General features: G+C 40.2%; 2 protein-coding genes across 4 annotated transcripts; one reads left to right on the top strand and one right to left on the bottom strand.

Moving 5' to 3' along the window:
• The first annotated feature begins 561 nt into the window (after positions 1-561).
• lysmd1 (LysM, putative peptidoglycan-binding, domain containing 1) lies at positions 562-3,844 on the top strand. 2 transcript variants are annotated; one of them, XM_079503303.1, is made up of 4 exons: positions 562-1,162; positions 1,273-1,490; positions 1,643-1,944; positions 2,322-3,844. In XM_079503303.1, exons 2-4 carry the CDS (start codon positions 1,308-1,310, stop codon positions 2,506-2,508), a joined length of 672 nt encoding a protein of 223 aa, XP_079359429.1. In that variant the 5' UTR covers positions 562-1,162; positions 1,273-1,307; the 3' UTR covers positions 2,509-3,844. The 2 variants fall into 2 exon arrangements, with proteins under 2 accessions (XP_079359429.1, XP_079359428.1); XM_079503302.1 differs by having other exon boundaries at positions 564-1,490.
• On the bottom strand, positions 3,513-10,443 carry tnfaip8l2b (tumor necrosis factor, alpha-induced protein 8-like 2b). Of its 2 annotated transcripts, none has more exons than XM_079503304.1 (3): positions 10,150-10,443; positions 5,042-5,365; positions 3,513-4,774 (listed from the first exon to the last, which is right to left on the bottom strand). In XM_079503304.1, exons 2-3 carry the CDS (start codon positions 5,357-5,359, stop codon positions 4,532-4,534), a joined length of 561 nt encoding a protein of 186 aa, XP_079359430.1. In that variant the 5' UTR covers positions 5,360-5,365; positions 10,150-10,443; the 3' UTR covers positions 3,513-4,531. The 2 variants fall into 2 exon arrangements, with proteins under 2 accessions (XP_079359430.1, XP_079359431.1); XM_079503305.1 differs by having other exon boundaries at positions 10,154-10,443.
• Positions 10,444-16,346: the final 5,903 nt, after the last annotated feature.

Here is a 16,346-nt window from a genome sequence, read left to right as displayed (position 1 = left end):
CGCTTCTCTCAACCCAGGCATGATTTAAAACGGTTTCATGTGTCTGTTGTCATTTCAAATAGACTTGAAATGGTGTTAATTCCGTTAAACGTGAAACTAATAAAGCGGCGCCTTTTCTAGGCTACTCTTTGAAAGAGTGGAACAGGCTTTATTATTATTATTAGTTAAATTGAAGCAGATTATGAGACAGGACATCCAAGAATTAATATTGGTGTCAAATAGTAGGCTATTTGATGATTTTTGAGGGTGCCCAGCTTCCACGTTTAAGCTGAAGACAAGAGTGAGGACAGAAAGTGCACGAAGACGTAAATTGTGATTATGGTCGGAATGACATTTGTGATGATTTGATTGGCTGAGCACGGAATGTGATGATAAGAGTACGTTTTTGTATTGACCTGTACTTTCTTCCCATTCTACAAACTAATCAATCAATCAAAACGCTTAACGCGTTCACACCAGGTTCACACGGGCAGTTTCATCTCAGATCTGCCCCTGTAACCCCAACATTACTGTTTCCAACTTCCAAGGATCGATGTTTCCAGGAACACGTCATCATCGCGTCTCTCTCGGTGAGGACTCGGAAATATACACTTTAATATTGTATATAAATAGGCACACTTTAAAACAACGTGCATAATTAATGTATATAACTGAAATCAAGAGACAAACATGCATGCGTGTCGGGACTTGATTCGCGGACTTGTCGGCAACCTCGCGCCAGACTGCTGGTTTCTGTTCAGTGCTGATCCGATCTAGAACCCGCCTACCATATCCGGTCATTTGCAAGCATGCACACACGTATACAGAGCCATTGCTGTATCCGCTCTAGACCGGATGTACAACATGAAAAGCCAATTGATCCCAGAGTCTACCCAAACTGTAAAGGCTTCCTGGGAAGTTCCTGCTTTTGAACGCAGAGGAAGGAATCATGGGATTAGTCACAGAACAAACAAGAACACACAACACAGCAGTCATGACGACAACAAATGACTCTAGTGAAGACGACTTGATCGAAGAGTGGACACATCAATTATTCACCTAACGCAACGTTTCGAGTTTAAATCGCTGGAGAACTTAAATGTCGTTATTGATCATGGTTACTTTGGACTGAGAGTAAGTAAATCGACTACCTCCTTCACAAGAGTTGAACACGGTGACTAAGGTAACGTTAACCTAATTTACCCAGCTACGCTGCTATGTGTAACTGTTACAAACGATAACGATATACGATATACTCTGGTTAATGTGATCTTTACGAACGTTTAACGCCAGCTGCAAACAGAAAGTTAGTTGCCCCGCCACGATCGATGGCTGCCGGTGAAGGGGCACATGGTCAAACCGGTGTAAACAACCTCCTCCGGGGGAGCCGAACGAGGTCCTACGGTAGTCTGGTCCAGTCGTCACTCAGTCCGGTACGGCAGACAAGGATCCAACACACAGTGCAACCTGGAGACACACTGCAAGGACTGGCACTAAAATATGGAGTATCTGTAAGTAATATTTTATTACCCATAAATGTGATTACCAGCAGCAGCATCTAAAATCTCAATTTACATAATTATCTCAACTATTTGTCAACCAAATTTGACCGGGTTCCCGGAATCCCGTATATCTGTATTGACAAGTTATTCCCCTCTTTCAGACGGAGGAAATCAAAAGGGCAAACAGACTGTACACCAATGACTCAATATTCCTGAAGAAGACCCTGTGTATACCTCTGCTGTCAGACACTGATGCTTATAGTGGTCAGATGGCCAGAGATGACTCGGATGAGAGCCCAAACCATGTCCCTGTTCAAAATGGAAAATCTGCAAGCTCTTCTAAAAGGATGCAAGTCGATGGGGAATCAGAACTCTCCCCAATGGATTTCCTGAAACGAATGGATCACTTGATAAGCGTATCCAAGCAGGCAGCTGTCAAAGGATGTGAGGAGGCAGATAAAAGGTATATTAAACGTTATATGGCCCACAGCATGTTTTCATTCATTGTTTTCATAGACAATGTATTATGTATGTTCATCCGCCTGACGGCATTCGTACATATAAGAATCTTGAGAATGGGGACATGCAACTGGAGGTTCACAGTAGGAATGTAAAATATTTTAAACACTTCGTGCTTTATGAACTGCTTGTGAAGACCCCCCCCCAAGTCCCTAGCATGTCCAGCTTCAACCATGTTATTTTATGACACTGCCGTTGTGGTCCCAACCTCTTCTGCCATAATCTCCACCTAAGCCACACCGAATCGTATGACGCCTATGGGAACTGACACACATTCAGAGAGAATTGTCTATTATATTGTGTTTTCTTCACCCATTTTAGGTTTTCTGACCTGGAAGCAGTTTGTACCAGTTTGTCGCCAGACAGGCATCGACTTACAAGGTCACAGAGTGCCACTACCATTTCCTCTCATAGAATGCACCAGTCTGTGCTGGGGGCGGTGCCACTTACCATTACAAAACGTACCAAAAATCTCAGAGAAAGGGAGGATGACATCTTTGAGTTGTGAGATTTTTCTACTCTTATTTCAGTCTGATGATAAGCCAAATGAAAGGAACTGGCCTCCAAGCAAATCTGACAATGAAACCCCTTACAAATCAGTTGTTACAATGTGGACGTCAGGACTTGCAATTGACAATGCGATATGATGGGTCATCGTACTTTGGTGACAAAGTATGTAAATTTGCTAACTTCTCAAGCACATATTGTGTTCCAAATGCTTCATTATTTATTTATTTTGAGAAGTTTTGAAACGCATGTCTACAGTTCTGGGTTAGGGTTATTTCCACACACAGTCAATATGAGCATAAAACTGGAAATCATATGACTGCTCATGTGGTCAGCTGAGCAGGGGCATATGTGTAATGCTACCTCATAGTGTGAGTATGGATCTTTCTACATATTTTGTTCACTGGAATCCTTAGCCATGGACAGTCTATTTTATGTTAAAGGATGACTTCACCAGGACAGATTTTTTTAAACAAAAACACATGAGACACAGACACAGGGAAAAAAAGTGCTATTTTATCATGAACATTAGTAAGGACCAATTATATGAAGATGGGTTGAAAAGTGGTGAAGTCGACCTTTAACATTTCCTTTTTAGTTATGCTTGTTAAATTCACTGTAAGAATGTATAGACCACTGAACTGCCAACAAGTAGAACCTTGTCTGTTACTGCTGATGAATTATAGTATTACTGATTTAGTCAAAGCCATAGAGACTTGAGAGAGTTTTACATTTTACACAATTTAGTTTTTACTCGACAATTTTCATTTGGTTTAGTGAATGGAATGACATCTGGATGGCAAATAAAAAATACATCTGCAAGTCTATTTTTAGATGCAACTGGAAATTATTTTTCATTTTCAGACATTTTCAGACTTTTCATACATTGGCTCTTACAAAAGTTAATTCGTGGCTGATTGATGTCACACGGAAACCATTATCCATATGATCACCCTCTAGCAGAGGATGATCATGTGGACATTCGGTTTTATACTAACAAGTGAAAAAAAATGTTTGAGAATCTGTTATTTTAGTTTGCTAATCAATTCATGTAATCTACATTGTAGACTCACTAACTTGGTCTTTGTCCCCATTTTGGCTAGAAGGAGTAGTTAACTTCAGCTGTTGTGTACTGTACAACTGTAGAGTCAGTGCACCCCTTCCATTGATTGTTGAAATGTAATCTTGTACTTTATTGTAAAAAACATACTAGTTTTTGTCAGAAGTATAACATTTCTCAAGTTCTGCCAAGACCTGTAATGAAATACTCAGTAAACATCAAATTGAGACTTGACATCCAAGTAAAATAAATGTAATAAAAAAGGTAACATTTTTAACATGCTGTTTAAAATTTGAGAACATGTTTACAAAGTGAAAAACTTTGGATCATCCGTCATATCATTATATTTATTATTATTATTATAAGTAAAATGTATAAGTAAAACAAGTAAATTATTACTCTTTGGCATCTCAGTAGCTGTGCACAAATGTGTGCGACTGGAACATCACTTTGACCACCAGATGGCAGTGCTGTATTACATTGCATTGTCCCTCTTCTCAGTGTTTTTTATTGAGTTGCACTGACTCCTCATATACTAAGTAGTTGTAAATGTTATTCTACAATGACTCCTCCCCATAATACATTACGTCAGTAGTTGTAAATGTGACAAAATATTGAATTGAAATTCCATTATTTATAAACCTGGTGATACAGCATAAAGGAACCAATTTTTAAGTCTGATCATCACTTTTCAGTATATGGACCTCAATTATCAACTATTCAAGACCTTTCCCTTAGAAATGTTGATAGGGTATCATGGAAAGTTTTTTTTTACCCACTTTCCCTTTTGTCCTTTCAGTACAACTGTACAGCATTGTACCACTGAGGTTAAAACGTTTCAAACATCTTGCCAGTTCTCAATGGCTGTAAACTGTTTTCTCGCCCCATTACTAACCGGTAAGCCAGTAAGAACTCTCCTTGTCGATCTCCCAGTGTCTATCAACATTGCTTCACTCATAATTTCTCATAATGTCCCTTCCTCCACCATTTTATTGAGTCCGGTGCAGATCTTTGTGAGGTTGGGGCGGAATGGTCCCTCTGGGTCATACAGTTTGGTCAGCAGCTCTGGGTCAGAGTAATGGTTGAAGACATGATTGATGCGGCCGTGAGACTTGGGAGTGAGGTGGCTGTTGACTAGCTTCAGCAGCAGGTCTCTGCAGCTGCTCAAAAGCTCAGACATAACTGCCTTATCAAAGGTAAAGTCCACCTGCATTTGTGGAGGGAGATAATTAACAGCATAATTAATTACTATAATAATATATTTTGTCAAGTGTTCTAGTTATTCAGTCATAACAAACATGTCCCACAAATGCCAATTGGAACAAGCAGAGATGTGTCTCTTAAGCACTAGCTTGGGATATACTACGGTATACAATGAATTGTGGCTTGATCACATTCTATTTCAGTAAATAATGGTTGTCAGACCCTGTTGTGCAACTATAAACACTGTCTTGTTGCTAAAAGACATGTTTACCTCATAAAAGCTGATAACTGTCATGGCCCCTTGCCGCAGCTTCTTCTTAAAGTCCTGGGCCAGTCCCAGCTCCTCTGTGCTGAAGCGGTTGTGTCTGAACAGCACGCCGATCTTCACTGCTATTTTGATGAGGTCTTTGGTAACTTTCTGGGCCTCACTTCGATTGCCTGAGTGCTCCTTAGAGACACGGTAGAGTTCGTCCAGAATCTCACTGGTGGTGTCATCGATGAACATCTGGACAGATGACTTGTTAGCCATGCTGCTGAGGATCTTCTTCTGCGCCTTCATGGCCATGTCCTTGGAGCTGAAGCCCTCCATGTTTTCCTAAATAATAGAGTAGATGAGAGTTAAACCGATGGTGATCATGGCATGAGGTCATTATTGATGAACGACTCAGGAACTGCCTCGAGCCAACTAAAAAGCTTTTGAATTACTTTATTTAAATTCTCATAAGGGTCCAAGAATACATTCTTGTTTATAGCTACAGTCTGGCAGAGGTAGTGATGGCAATGAAGAACTACACACACAAACGCGTGCACAGCCATCCAGCCAGCCGGCCGATGGGTGCCCGCTGGCCTAGTGGTCCAGGCGCATGCCACATATAGGCTCTGGCCTGACAGCGCGTTGTATGTTCGAGTCCCGTTCATGACGACCTTTGCTGCATGTCTCTCCCCTTCTCTCCTTCCCACTTTCCTGTCTGTCTTCACTAATTACCATCAATAAAGGCACAAAGCCAAAAACTAATCTTATTATTATTTTTTGAATAGCAGATACTCGTCTCTTCGCAGAGCTGCGAGCTTGTACATCTGCTAATTTTGAACATTGTTTTTATATCTGGAAAGAGTTGGAAAATTTACATTTATTTTAATTACCCCCAAATACACATCCATTTGGGGGTCGTAGACATGAAAGAGAACCTCTGGCCCAGATGACTGGCCGCTCCACTGGAGAATTTGGTGGTTAAGTGCTTCTGTTCAAGGACAAATCATTGGTAGTTAATGGAGGCAGAGGATTTAGCAACACATGTCCATCTCTCTCATCCAGCTTTCCCAGCTGGTGCAGGGTTTTTTAACTGGACACCTTCCAGTCATCATAGTGCTTCTCAAGGTTTCAGGTTATCTCTCCCACAATTATACCATCCCTCCACCACCCCCTACTTAGTGAATAGTAGTTATGCACAGCAATATAATTGTCAAAACATTTCCTGACCAAATGAAAGCTACGAAAGCTTTTATTCCTCAAATGTTTATTTATTTTTTCAACCTTTAAGAATTTCACATTAGAAGCTCTACTGTGCTGTTGTGTAATGTCTAGGTTTAATGTTTGTTTTTCTATCAAACATAAATATATCATGACTGCTCCTGAGGTGAAAATGGCCTCCTCTTATGCATTCTCTTCACTCTTCTGAAAAGTGAGTATTCGTTCTGACTTTTAATAGCGCCCACTAATGTGTATCATACAAACACGCATAATTCCAAAGGGAAATAGTCATCATTGTTGTCCCTTTGGGGTTTTCTCCACACCTAGCATCCAACAGTAGAGCGAAGAGTCATCCCCTGCCCCTTGGGAGACTGGTGTTGTACTGTATGTACACAGACAATTGTTACACAGTAGACAGAACCACATCATATCCACTTTGCACAGCAGGCTGTATTCCCAAAATGGATTTGCATAGTTTTGGAGTAGATTGTTGAGATTAGCAAATTACCAGACAAAATAATAAAATAAACTCAAATATACAGTAGGAATCTTCCATACATATGATACAGTTAATCTATGAAGAACCGATTCCAAGGGCGCTGTTTTTCCTTTTTTTGCCGATCTATTCTAAATCCTCAGGGCTAAAATAAATTACAGTAATTCAAAATGTTGAAAACACAACTAACACAAACAACTTATTTTACATGTCATTTAGGTTTTTGTCAGACTAAAACTTTGACTGGGTTTCAATTAAACACAATGTGGACAAAGACGGAAGGAAGTGGAGGGGTTTAGCTGCCCTATGCACCAGCTGGTGTAAGTAGTAATTTGGAGAAAGTTACATGCTGAATCCCACTTTTTGCCTGTGTGGACAGGCATTTAAGAGAGAGACAGGGATGCTGCATAGCTGAGGCAAGCCCATACCTGATGTTTCCAGAATGCATCAACACCAGGGCTAACCGAGAAAGTCAAGTATCCTGATCCCAATGTCTACCTTGTTTACTGATCCTACACTGTAGGACACAATTAGATTCCAGACCATAAATAATGTAGAGATTGGGACCTACACTGAGTACGTTTTGGCCAACAGGAAGTGACACATTGCCAAACAGAATGTCTCTCGACTGTATGCTGGCACTTTCCCCTCTCATTGCCTTTTATTCATTTTGGGGACTGCTGTTCAAATGACGATGTTCTCACTATTTGACTTCAGTGATGCTCAGTCAGCACTGTTGCCAAACGACCTCATGGCTCACTAATGATTTTTTTATACAGTCACACTAATGATCATGCCATGCTAATAGGCTATGCTAGCTGTGTTTCTCTCCATCCCCCTGTGTGGGCCCCACCCTGGGTGCAACATGCATAATAAGCAAATGCTCATTTTATAGGACATCCCACTAGGTTCTTTATTACATGCACAGCCATTAATTCTGAACAAGTGTCACATTTCTAATGGTTTGCTTCGATACAAAGCTTCTGTTTCCCTGCAGGGAATTAAAGAACATTCATGAGATTAATTTTCCATAACGGTGATAATGGAAATGGAGCAGGGTGATAGCTATTTCAGATTGGGTTCCAATCTCATTTATTCGCTAAGAAGACTATTGGGATTTGAGGTACGTGTGTACTGCGTAGTGTGTAGCTGTCTGCCAGTAGTGTACACAGTGAAATATGAATTCACAGCTGGAGACAGTATGGTTTGGCTTGCACTGAACAAAGAATTGTGGCTGTTTGCTTTACACAAACCTATGGAGGTTGAATTTGTTCAGAGAGGGGTGTATATCTCTATGTTGAATAAAACTGAGTCACTAATGCACAGCTCCACAAAACCACTTCTCTGTAAAGGGCAGTCTGTAAAACCATGCAAGGATGCTTTTAATGTTGAGCATTCAGTTTGAGGTGACGGCTTATGGAGGGACTGAGGGAGTACATTATATTTCCTTGTGACTACTTGACTACTAGAATCCAACACTTCCTCTAACAGAGAATAACTAACTAAAGCATACTGTCGAGCTCTTGTTGTAAAAGGTAGCTTTTCTCGTTGAAAGTTGCAAATATGTTCATCTGATGAACACTGAAATAGGGAGTGTTGATTGGTGGGACTGGGACAGGAGAAGTAAATATTTAGCATTCCACAGATTACTTCACGGTGTAGCCTGAGGTTGTGTGTGTTTATCTGTGTCCATGTGTACTTGTGAATGCAGATGTGTATTTTAGTGTCAATGTGTTTCATATTGTGTTTGCCTGGCTTGTGTGTGCATGTGCATATGTATGCGTGTGCATTTTATCATGTTCATTCTTGCGAGGGTGTCAAGGTAAATCCCCCTAAACTCACAGGGCTTAGCAGGGGGTTGAAGTGAGTTATTTTGACTTGGCCAGTCAGTGTGCCTTGTACTGCTGTCATTGCAGGGCAGTTGGACTTTGCTGAGACAAGCTTCACAGACAGATGTCCCAGGCTTTGTGTCACATTGTCATCACTAGGCCACGGGCGGGGTTGTGGTGTCAGGGGTTGGGAGAGAGAGGTGATTATTCAGAACACAACTATTAAAATGGGTGTTCTGGATAATGCAGCACTGAGCTGGTAGTACACATGTTCAAAAACACAACAGAATAGTATGTAAAAGTGTGGAACATTCTCATTTCCATCCCGGGTGTTCTAAGCCCTGCATGAATGGCTGGCCAGTGGCCAGTGTATCGTTTCTCTGTGACGCCTAGGGGTACATCAAACTGAAAAGGATAAAAACAAGTGTCCTCTCAACGATGGCAATGACACACAGATGGTGGGTATTGTTCTGAAGTTCCACTTAAGATGTGGTTCTATAGCAGTCAATGCTATGGTTTGTTTGTTTATTTATTTATAATGTCGTTACTGTCAATATTCTAACATGCTTGAACTTCTATAAGTTTGGATAATGTCAGCAGGTTTCATATTAAATTTGCTCATCTGTTGCCTCCAATTTGTCGTCTATTCATTCATTTTTTTAACTGAAAGTCAGTCATATATTTTGAAATATGGACAAAGGTCTTCCAAGGTTGCTCAATTCTGAGCAACTGTCAAGTCTGCTGCCCATCTGTGAGGCTCAAAAGGGAAGCGAAACAGGCAGAAGTTGGCTTTGTGGCTGATGAGCATATAGGCCTACTACAGCCTTGTAACTATCAATACAGCCTTGAAACTATCAGTCTGATCTACCACAGTACCACTACCTTTCACACAGTAATATCCTGTAGTGTTAATTCAACTCTGAAGAGTGTACAAATGGAACCGTTCAAGTCCTAAATAAAAGTATGGCAAAAGCAAAGGGAAAGCTCAGTGATAAAGTTTGGATTGAGCAACTTCCAGCAGTTGAAACATTTCAACTCCAGAAAGTTTTAGAACTTGAGCATTGCATCGTACTTGTTCCAGCATGACTGTGAGTATGCCCTCACGTCTCCAAAGCTGAACTCAAGAAGGGGAAGAGTGTACATTTACTTTTCTTTGGATAATAATTGTATTACATGTTTATTTGTATATGTTTAAACCCAAATAAAGTGTTGATCATAAAATAGATACAGTATAAGAATATAATAAAAAGTGAGGGGCGCTCTTATCATATATCATCTCATTCTGGCAAGTCACAATTTGCGCCCTCACTTTTGCCTTCAATGTTTATGTTTACACAAACACTCAAAACTGGCCATTTATTTTCAATGGCATTTACAATTTACACACACACACTAAAAGCTGGACAGGGACAGGACTAGTGCCCTTCAAAAAAAGGGAAGTGTAGAAAAGTTGTTTCAGTCATCCTCCCATTAATTTTATATCCTACAGAAACTCAAAATTAACCATATTTTCAACGCAGCAAAAATATCTGTGCACATATAGTGTTGGGTAGCTGTCATACAGAAATAACAGGAACAGTAACTCACCTGTGTACAGAGTATGTGTGTGTTTGGAGTCCCCCTCCCTCCTCTTCTGTGTCAGACAGATTTCTCTCTCCCTCTGCACGTGCCTCAGGTTGACAGTACAGGCCAGTCGGTTAATGAGATCCCTTCATTTTTTACCGTGAGGAACATCAGAAAAAGAAAAACAACCCTCCTATGGCGCCTGTATCAGTGTTTGCCACCCTGACTCAAGATAATGCTCAGTTGTACTTCCTTGAGGAACTAAATTGCTATGACACACCCCTCAGTGAGCTTCTCTCTCTCCCTCCCTCTCTCTCTCTGTTGTTTTCTTCTGAAATTCAAATACTGACTTCAAACTACAGTATCTCTCCTTCCCCAGACTTTGACACTCCCTCTCTTACTCTGTTTCTCTCTCTCTCTCTCTTTCTGTCTCCATATGCTGACGTTGTGCCTCTGCATGTTCTGACAAGTGAACAGCCCAGAAAGAATTTAACAATAATCCAGTGATGCAGCCATTTGAAAGGGGAGCGGCTTAACCCTTTTTGTGTTCACCTTTGTTGGAATGTGGCTCATGTCAGCGCTGCAGCACAGGAAGAGACATGGTGCTCATGAGCACCATGTCTCTCCCTGTGTCTCTATTTCCATCTATGAATACACACAAGGGTCTTGGTTTTGTTCTAAGCTCTTTCTCATCCTCATGCACATATTGATGAGCACATGAGCATACGCACGGACATCACACAATTTGTAATGAAAGTGCTTTAAATGCTGGACTTGAGTAGATGGACTTTTGCATGGGAGCTACAGTATATTAAAGTATGACATCATTGGTTGCTATAGAAGTTATCACTCTTCTAATTTGTTATCTTATTTGACATAAATAGACATATTGGACAATTTCCAAAGTAACCGATATTGAACCTTACCTGGCAGCGGTGGCCGAACGGATTGCGGAGCGGTCTTGATACCGGAAGGTCGCCAGTTCGAATCAGCGGTCCGACACGTTAAAATTACCACCGCTGAAGTGCCCTTGAGCAAGGCATTGAACCACTACCATGAAATGTTTTATGAGCAGGGCCTGGCTGGAAACAAGTTCTTGAGCTTAGCCCAGATACCCTGGGTAAATATAGTAACTTTGCTTTGCTTTGCTTACCTGCATGGCTTTGCTCATGCAGGCAAAGCACTGATTCATTTGTCTGCAGCCAGACCATTGATTCTATAACACTTTAACTTTGTTTATCGGTACTTTTGTGAATGATAACCAGCTGGGCCAAAGGACAGCTGGCCGAGAGTCAATTCATTCAAAGGAACTAGCCAATCAGGCCAAAGAATAGAGCCAGTAATTGCTGTCAGATGTTGGAGTGATACTGTAGGTGAAGCCAAGACCCGGCTGGACCACATGCATATAGCGTAGGAGGGCCTGGACAGGATACAGCGGACCTGCCTCTATGTCTTGCCTTTTGCTCTTGTCACTCTCTCCAACATGGGTAGGGAAGGTAAACTGTGCAACTGCAAAATGAGGCCTAGCTGTCACCATGGCAACAGACAGGAAGTAGTGCTTAAGCGGTTTCCTGATGACTTCCTCTTTATCATGTAATGACATCTCATGAGGAAATGTCTACAGGGAGAGTTCAAGTGTGTATTTGTGAGTGTGCCTGCTTGTGTGTGTGGAGAAGGTGCACTCTCATTGAAATTAGCTCTTACCTGCATGCCACCTGCACAGTAGTGAGTGCACAGCTACGCACTCACCTATTTTTGGTTATGAGATAATAAGTGGAACACAAATTATGCCACTTATCTTTCATTAAAAGATCACAAGGGTTTTCTAACCTCAAACCTGACAATGACAGTCAAACATAATGGCACTGTGTTATCGCCCTGAGCAACCTCATAGGTCAGTGAATTGTGGCTGAAGATTTGGGGCCTTAATTTGGATAGATTGGGTAAGATAGGCTGCTCTCTGAGCTTGTGCTGTCCCTCTACCTGGCAATTATGAGATGGATATGCAGCAGTGAAAAATCTCTGCATAAAGGAATGTTGGGTCAGAGGAGGCCATCGGACTGCAGCTGATTGAGACTGACCTCCTTTGCATGAACATTATGTAAAATTCTTGTCGGTGCCAAATCTATGCCATAGTTTCTGTGCGCGCTGCCACTAAATAACATTTTGTTCACAATGTTCTATAATGTTTGAAAAATCACTTTTTATAATAAAGGAATTTGAAGTCACAATTTGAACGTTGCTTACAATCGTTGAACTGGCTGCAGATTCCAAACTGCTTTGCACAGCAGAAGATCAAGAGCGCTAGAGATCCATAACTGTCACTATGGCTCAGACATAACCCTGTCTCATGCCCATATAAAAAAATCACACCCATGTGAACTGGGGTGCTCTTATAATTATACATCATAATACATACAGTAATCTCATTCTGGCCAATCACAATTTGCATCACTTTTCCGTCTTCACTTTTGTCTTCAATGTTTGTTTACATAAACCCGGAAAGCTGGGCATAGGAGGGGCTATGATCATCATAACACCGCTCACTTTGCATGAGTGTGATTTTTATATTATTGTATGATTTTTGAGGGGCGCTAGCCCCTCCTATATACAGGTTTAATGTTTGTTTTGTCTCAATGTTTGTTTTATATCATCATGATAAAAGCGCCCCTCACTTCACACAGGTGTGATTTTTGTTTGTAAACAAAGGCATTTTTGTTTAAATAAAGGTAACTATAGAAAAGGAAGTTAATTGTGTTCGGATTGTCCAAATTTGGGATCAACTGGCATCATAAGACTGACCTACACGCAGTTATTGGACTCAGTCATGGAAATACAACAAACATGCCGGGGGACTAAATAAACTAAATATATAAACTATACTGTATATAGAGTAGACTAAAGAGAATTATATAGTTAAATATTTTAAAGTTGTTATGTTTGATAGTTTTTACATTCAAATACTGAATAAATGTATTGTTTGATATATAAGTAGTCAGCTCTTCTGTAAAATGTGTCTTTTTGCTTAATAATTTGGATCTGAATATAAACTTTGGTTTGGTAAGCAAATTAATCAAATGGAACTGGGAGCAGAGATTAATTCCTGACATTCAGGGAATTCAAACAATAATCTTTTCTGAAGTAATGTGAGACAGTCATGATCAGCAATAAATCATAATAATTTACTCGGACAAGAGCAGACCAAAGTGAATGTACCATGTTTCTCTAAGCTCCAAAGCACAACTTACATCAGTTCCTGCAAATAATAATTAGTTGGATAACACACATTTTCAAGGACATCTCTTTGATTTTGTCACAAAAAAGAAAGAGAAAAATATGACGGTAGCAAAACTCTTTCCCAAGAATGTCCAACAAATCTTGACTGAAAACGTTTATGGATAACATTATTTTGTTCTTATAGAGCAGGGGTGCCCACACTTGTTTGACTTGAGAGCTACTTTCAAAATGACCAGCTCAACAAGATCTACTCACCAAAAATACTATAGAGGGGGAAATTGGTAGGGTTTTGTATAATAACTCTGTAATACTACTCACTACTGTGCACAACCCTCTTGAAAAGTAAGTAGGCCTATTGCATTGTTGGTTTGTTGATGGGCTCCTTTTGAAGTCAATCAAGTTTAATTTTAGATTTTTTTTTGGGCCATGTCATGTGATCTACCTGCACAACCTTAGTGATCTACTGGTAGATCACAATCCACCTGTTATAGAGTGTACCATGAACAGGGGGGGGGGGGGCAGCAATTGACAAGCCCAATTGACAGACTTCTATGTAAACCAAGATTCATTAGCCCCCCCTTTTAATAGCCAGCCCCCCCATAGCACCCCCAGTCACAATTTTCTGGAGCTGTCGCTGACCATGAAAAACAAGTTTGCTGAAGAATTCTTCACTAAATAACACCAGACAGCAAAGAGAAAATGGGTTTCCATAGTGTTCAATAAATTCAACATTACTATAGAGTTGACCATGTTTGTTGAATAACTGTCGTTATAATAAAATAGTAGGCCATTACCACGGCAGGAATTTCAGGAAGGCCATAACCCCATAGTTTGGCTTTATGCCTTAGGCCTTATGCCTTTAATATCTCTAAAAAATCACACCTGTGTGAAATGCGGGACGCTAATATCTAACTATAGTATAACTCATGTTGATTTGGTGATGTAAAACAAACAAACAAAAGATCGTGAGATCTACTTTCAAAATGACCAGCTCAACAAGATCTACCCACTGAAAAAATAAGTGTACCATTTCTGAAAATAGTTTAAATATATAATGTACCTGGGGGGGCTTTGGAATAGGGAGAAATTATGACAGGCAGTTTCTGCTGTCAAAATATGTCCCCCCCCCCCCCCCCCCCCCCGTATTTAACTTAAACGCCCAATGCATTCTCAATGGCAATAGCACAAACTTTGGCATGCTACTAGTCCTACATACTTACACCTAGAAACCCCATTCAAACCTATTTAGGTTCATCTTACGGTGGACATGTTTGCCTGAAAATAAATCTTTGAAATGTTTCATAGTTTTAGAAATATAGTGCTTTCAAATTTGAGAAATTTATAATGGGGCTCAATGGCAGCTCTATGGCACGTCAAGAAATTACAATGTGCCTGGTCTACAAGATTCGCTACACCACCAAGATACCCATGTACCTGTCTAAATACTTCCTTGATGTCAAGAAAGTCCACACTCACAACACCAGAGGGAGTTCAACAAACCACATCCAACCCAGATTTGGCTCAAACAAGGGATTAAATTAATTTTGCACCTATGCCACTAAAATGTGCAATGCCCTCAAATGTGAATCCCTTGACTCCTTCAAAACCGCACTGAACACCTATGGATGGCTACAATGCGAAACTGGCCCCTGTAAAAAGTCCCCCCTCACCTGAGTACTTTTTTCTTTTTTTTGGTGTGCTACCTTTTGGGGATTTTTTCCAATTCCTACTTTTGATGATATGTACAAATATATGTTCATGCATTTTGTTAATAAAAAAAGATCAATGACTGTACACATAGTTCTATATAAATAAAATCTAGCATAACAGTGAAAAATACAATCCTTCACATACAGTAGATAAATATAGCTTTATTATTATTATAAAACTGATGAACAATGTAGTGAATAACCAGCCAAATGCCTATTAAGTCTACTTAAACTTCTGATGGTATCTAGTCTCTGCAGAAGCACCCATAGCAACTGAAAATCCCATAAACCATGTTACAAAATGGGTTAATTTAATTTTAATTATCACTGTAGATGTAATTACACATTATGCCAGATTAGTTAAAATAGCAATGGCCTCATAAATGGTGTATAAACCTGTACAGTAGTACATGGGATAATACAATCATTATGGTTATAATCATTATGAGAATGTAGATAGTCATTATCATAGTTCTACAATATGTAGGCTATCATACGTCTTCAGTGCTCTATATGTGTAGTGAGTTTGCGGAGAGGATGCTGCACTTACACTTTATAGTAAGACATGTGTGTCACTATGTGATCTTAGGGTACATGGTGGTTAGACAGAAAATTCAGTTCACAGGCATTGTGGGTTTTCAGGTGTGATATATAGTGGTGAAGAGGTACACGCACATCCAAACATTTTGACGGGTGCTGGATCAAAATAGATAAACTGAACAAAAATAGAAGGTCTGCACACCGTCTTAAAGGGGAAACCACTCATTTTCAACATTGAACTATGTCATTAATATATCTTAGAGATGTGTGGAAATTATTAAAAGAAAGTTCCCCCCCTTCTGTGTAGCCTAGAACTTGGGGTCATGTGATCAGTGACACATTGATCACATGTCCACAGGTTCTAGACCTCCAGTTCTAGGCTACACAGAAGATGGGGACTTTAAAAAAAAAATCCACACATCTCTAAGGTATATTAATGACATAGTTCAATGTTGAAAATGCTCCAAAAGTAATTTAATAATAGAGCAGTCAAAGAACGTTTCGGCCTCCGTGGCCTTCGTCAGGTGTACTGAGCAGCGTATGAAAAGACAGGCATATATAAAAGCAATAGTTTTCAGGTGTGAGCTTTGATAAGAGTCCATAGAACTAGTCCCCAGATATTACAACTCGTAAGTCCTTCATGTTGATGTGGGTTGATGCTGCCACTCTCTTGCTTTGTACTACATCCCCATGATACCTTTGGCATCATACATTACTCACATTTGAGCAGG

This window comes from Electrona antarctica (genome assembly GCF_951216825.1).
Source record: "Electrona antarctica genome assembly, chromosome: 6".
In the NCBI taxonomy this organism is placed as follows: domain Eukaryota; kingdom Metazoa; phylum Chordata; class Actinopteri; order Myctophiformes; family Myctophidae; genus Electrona; species Electrona antarctica.
This window is presented reverse-complemented; position numbering and strand designations above follow the sequence as displayed.

Bases quoted from the DNA above. Each gene is read 5' to 3' on its own strand.
- lysmd1 (XM_079503303.1), top strand. From the start codon at position 1,308: ATGGCTGCCGGTGAAGGGGCACATGGTCAAACCGGTGTAAACAACCTC. The intron at 1,491-1,642 runs GTAAGTAATATT...CCCCTCTTTCAG, and splicing joins CACTAAAATATGGAGTATCT to ACGGAGGAAATCAAAAGGGC. The intron at 1,945-2,321 runs GTATATTAAACG...CACCCATTTTAG, and splicing joins TGTGAGGAGGCAGATAAAAG to GTTTTCTGACCTGGAAGCAG.
- tnfaip8l2b (XM_079503304.1), bottom strand. From the start codon at position 5,359: ATGGAGGGCTTCAGCTCCAAGGACATGGCCATGAAGGCGCAGAAGAAG. The intron at 4,775-5,041 runs GTAAACATGTCT...CCACAAATGCAG, and splicing joins CAGTTATCAGCTTTTATGAG to GTGGACTTTACCTTTGATAA.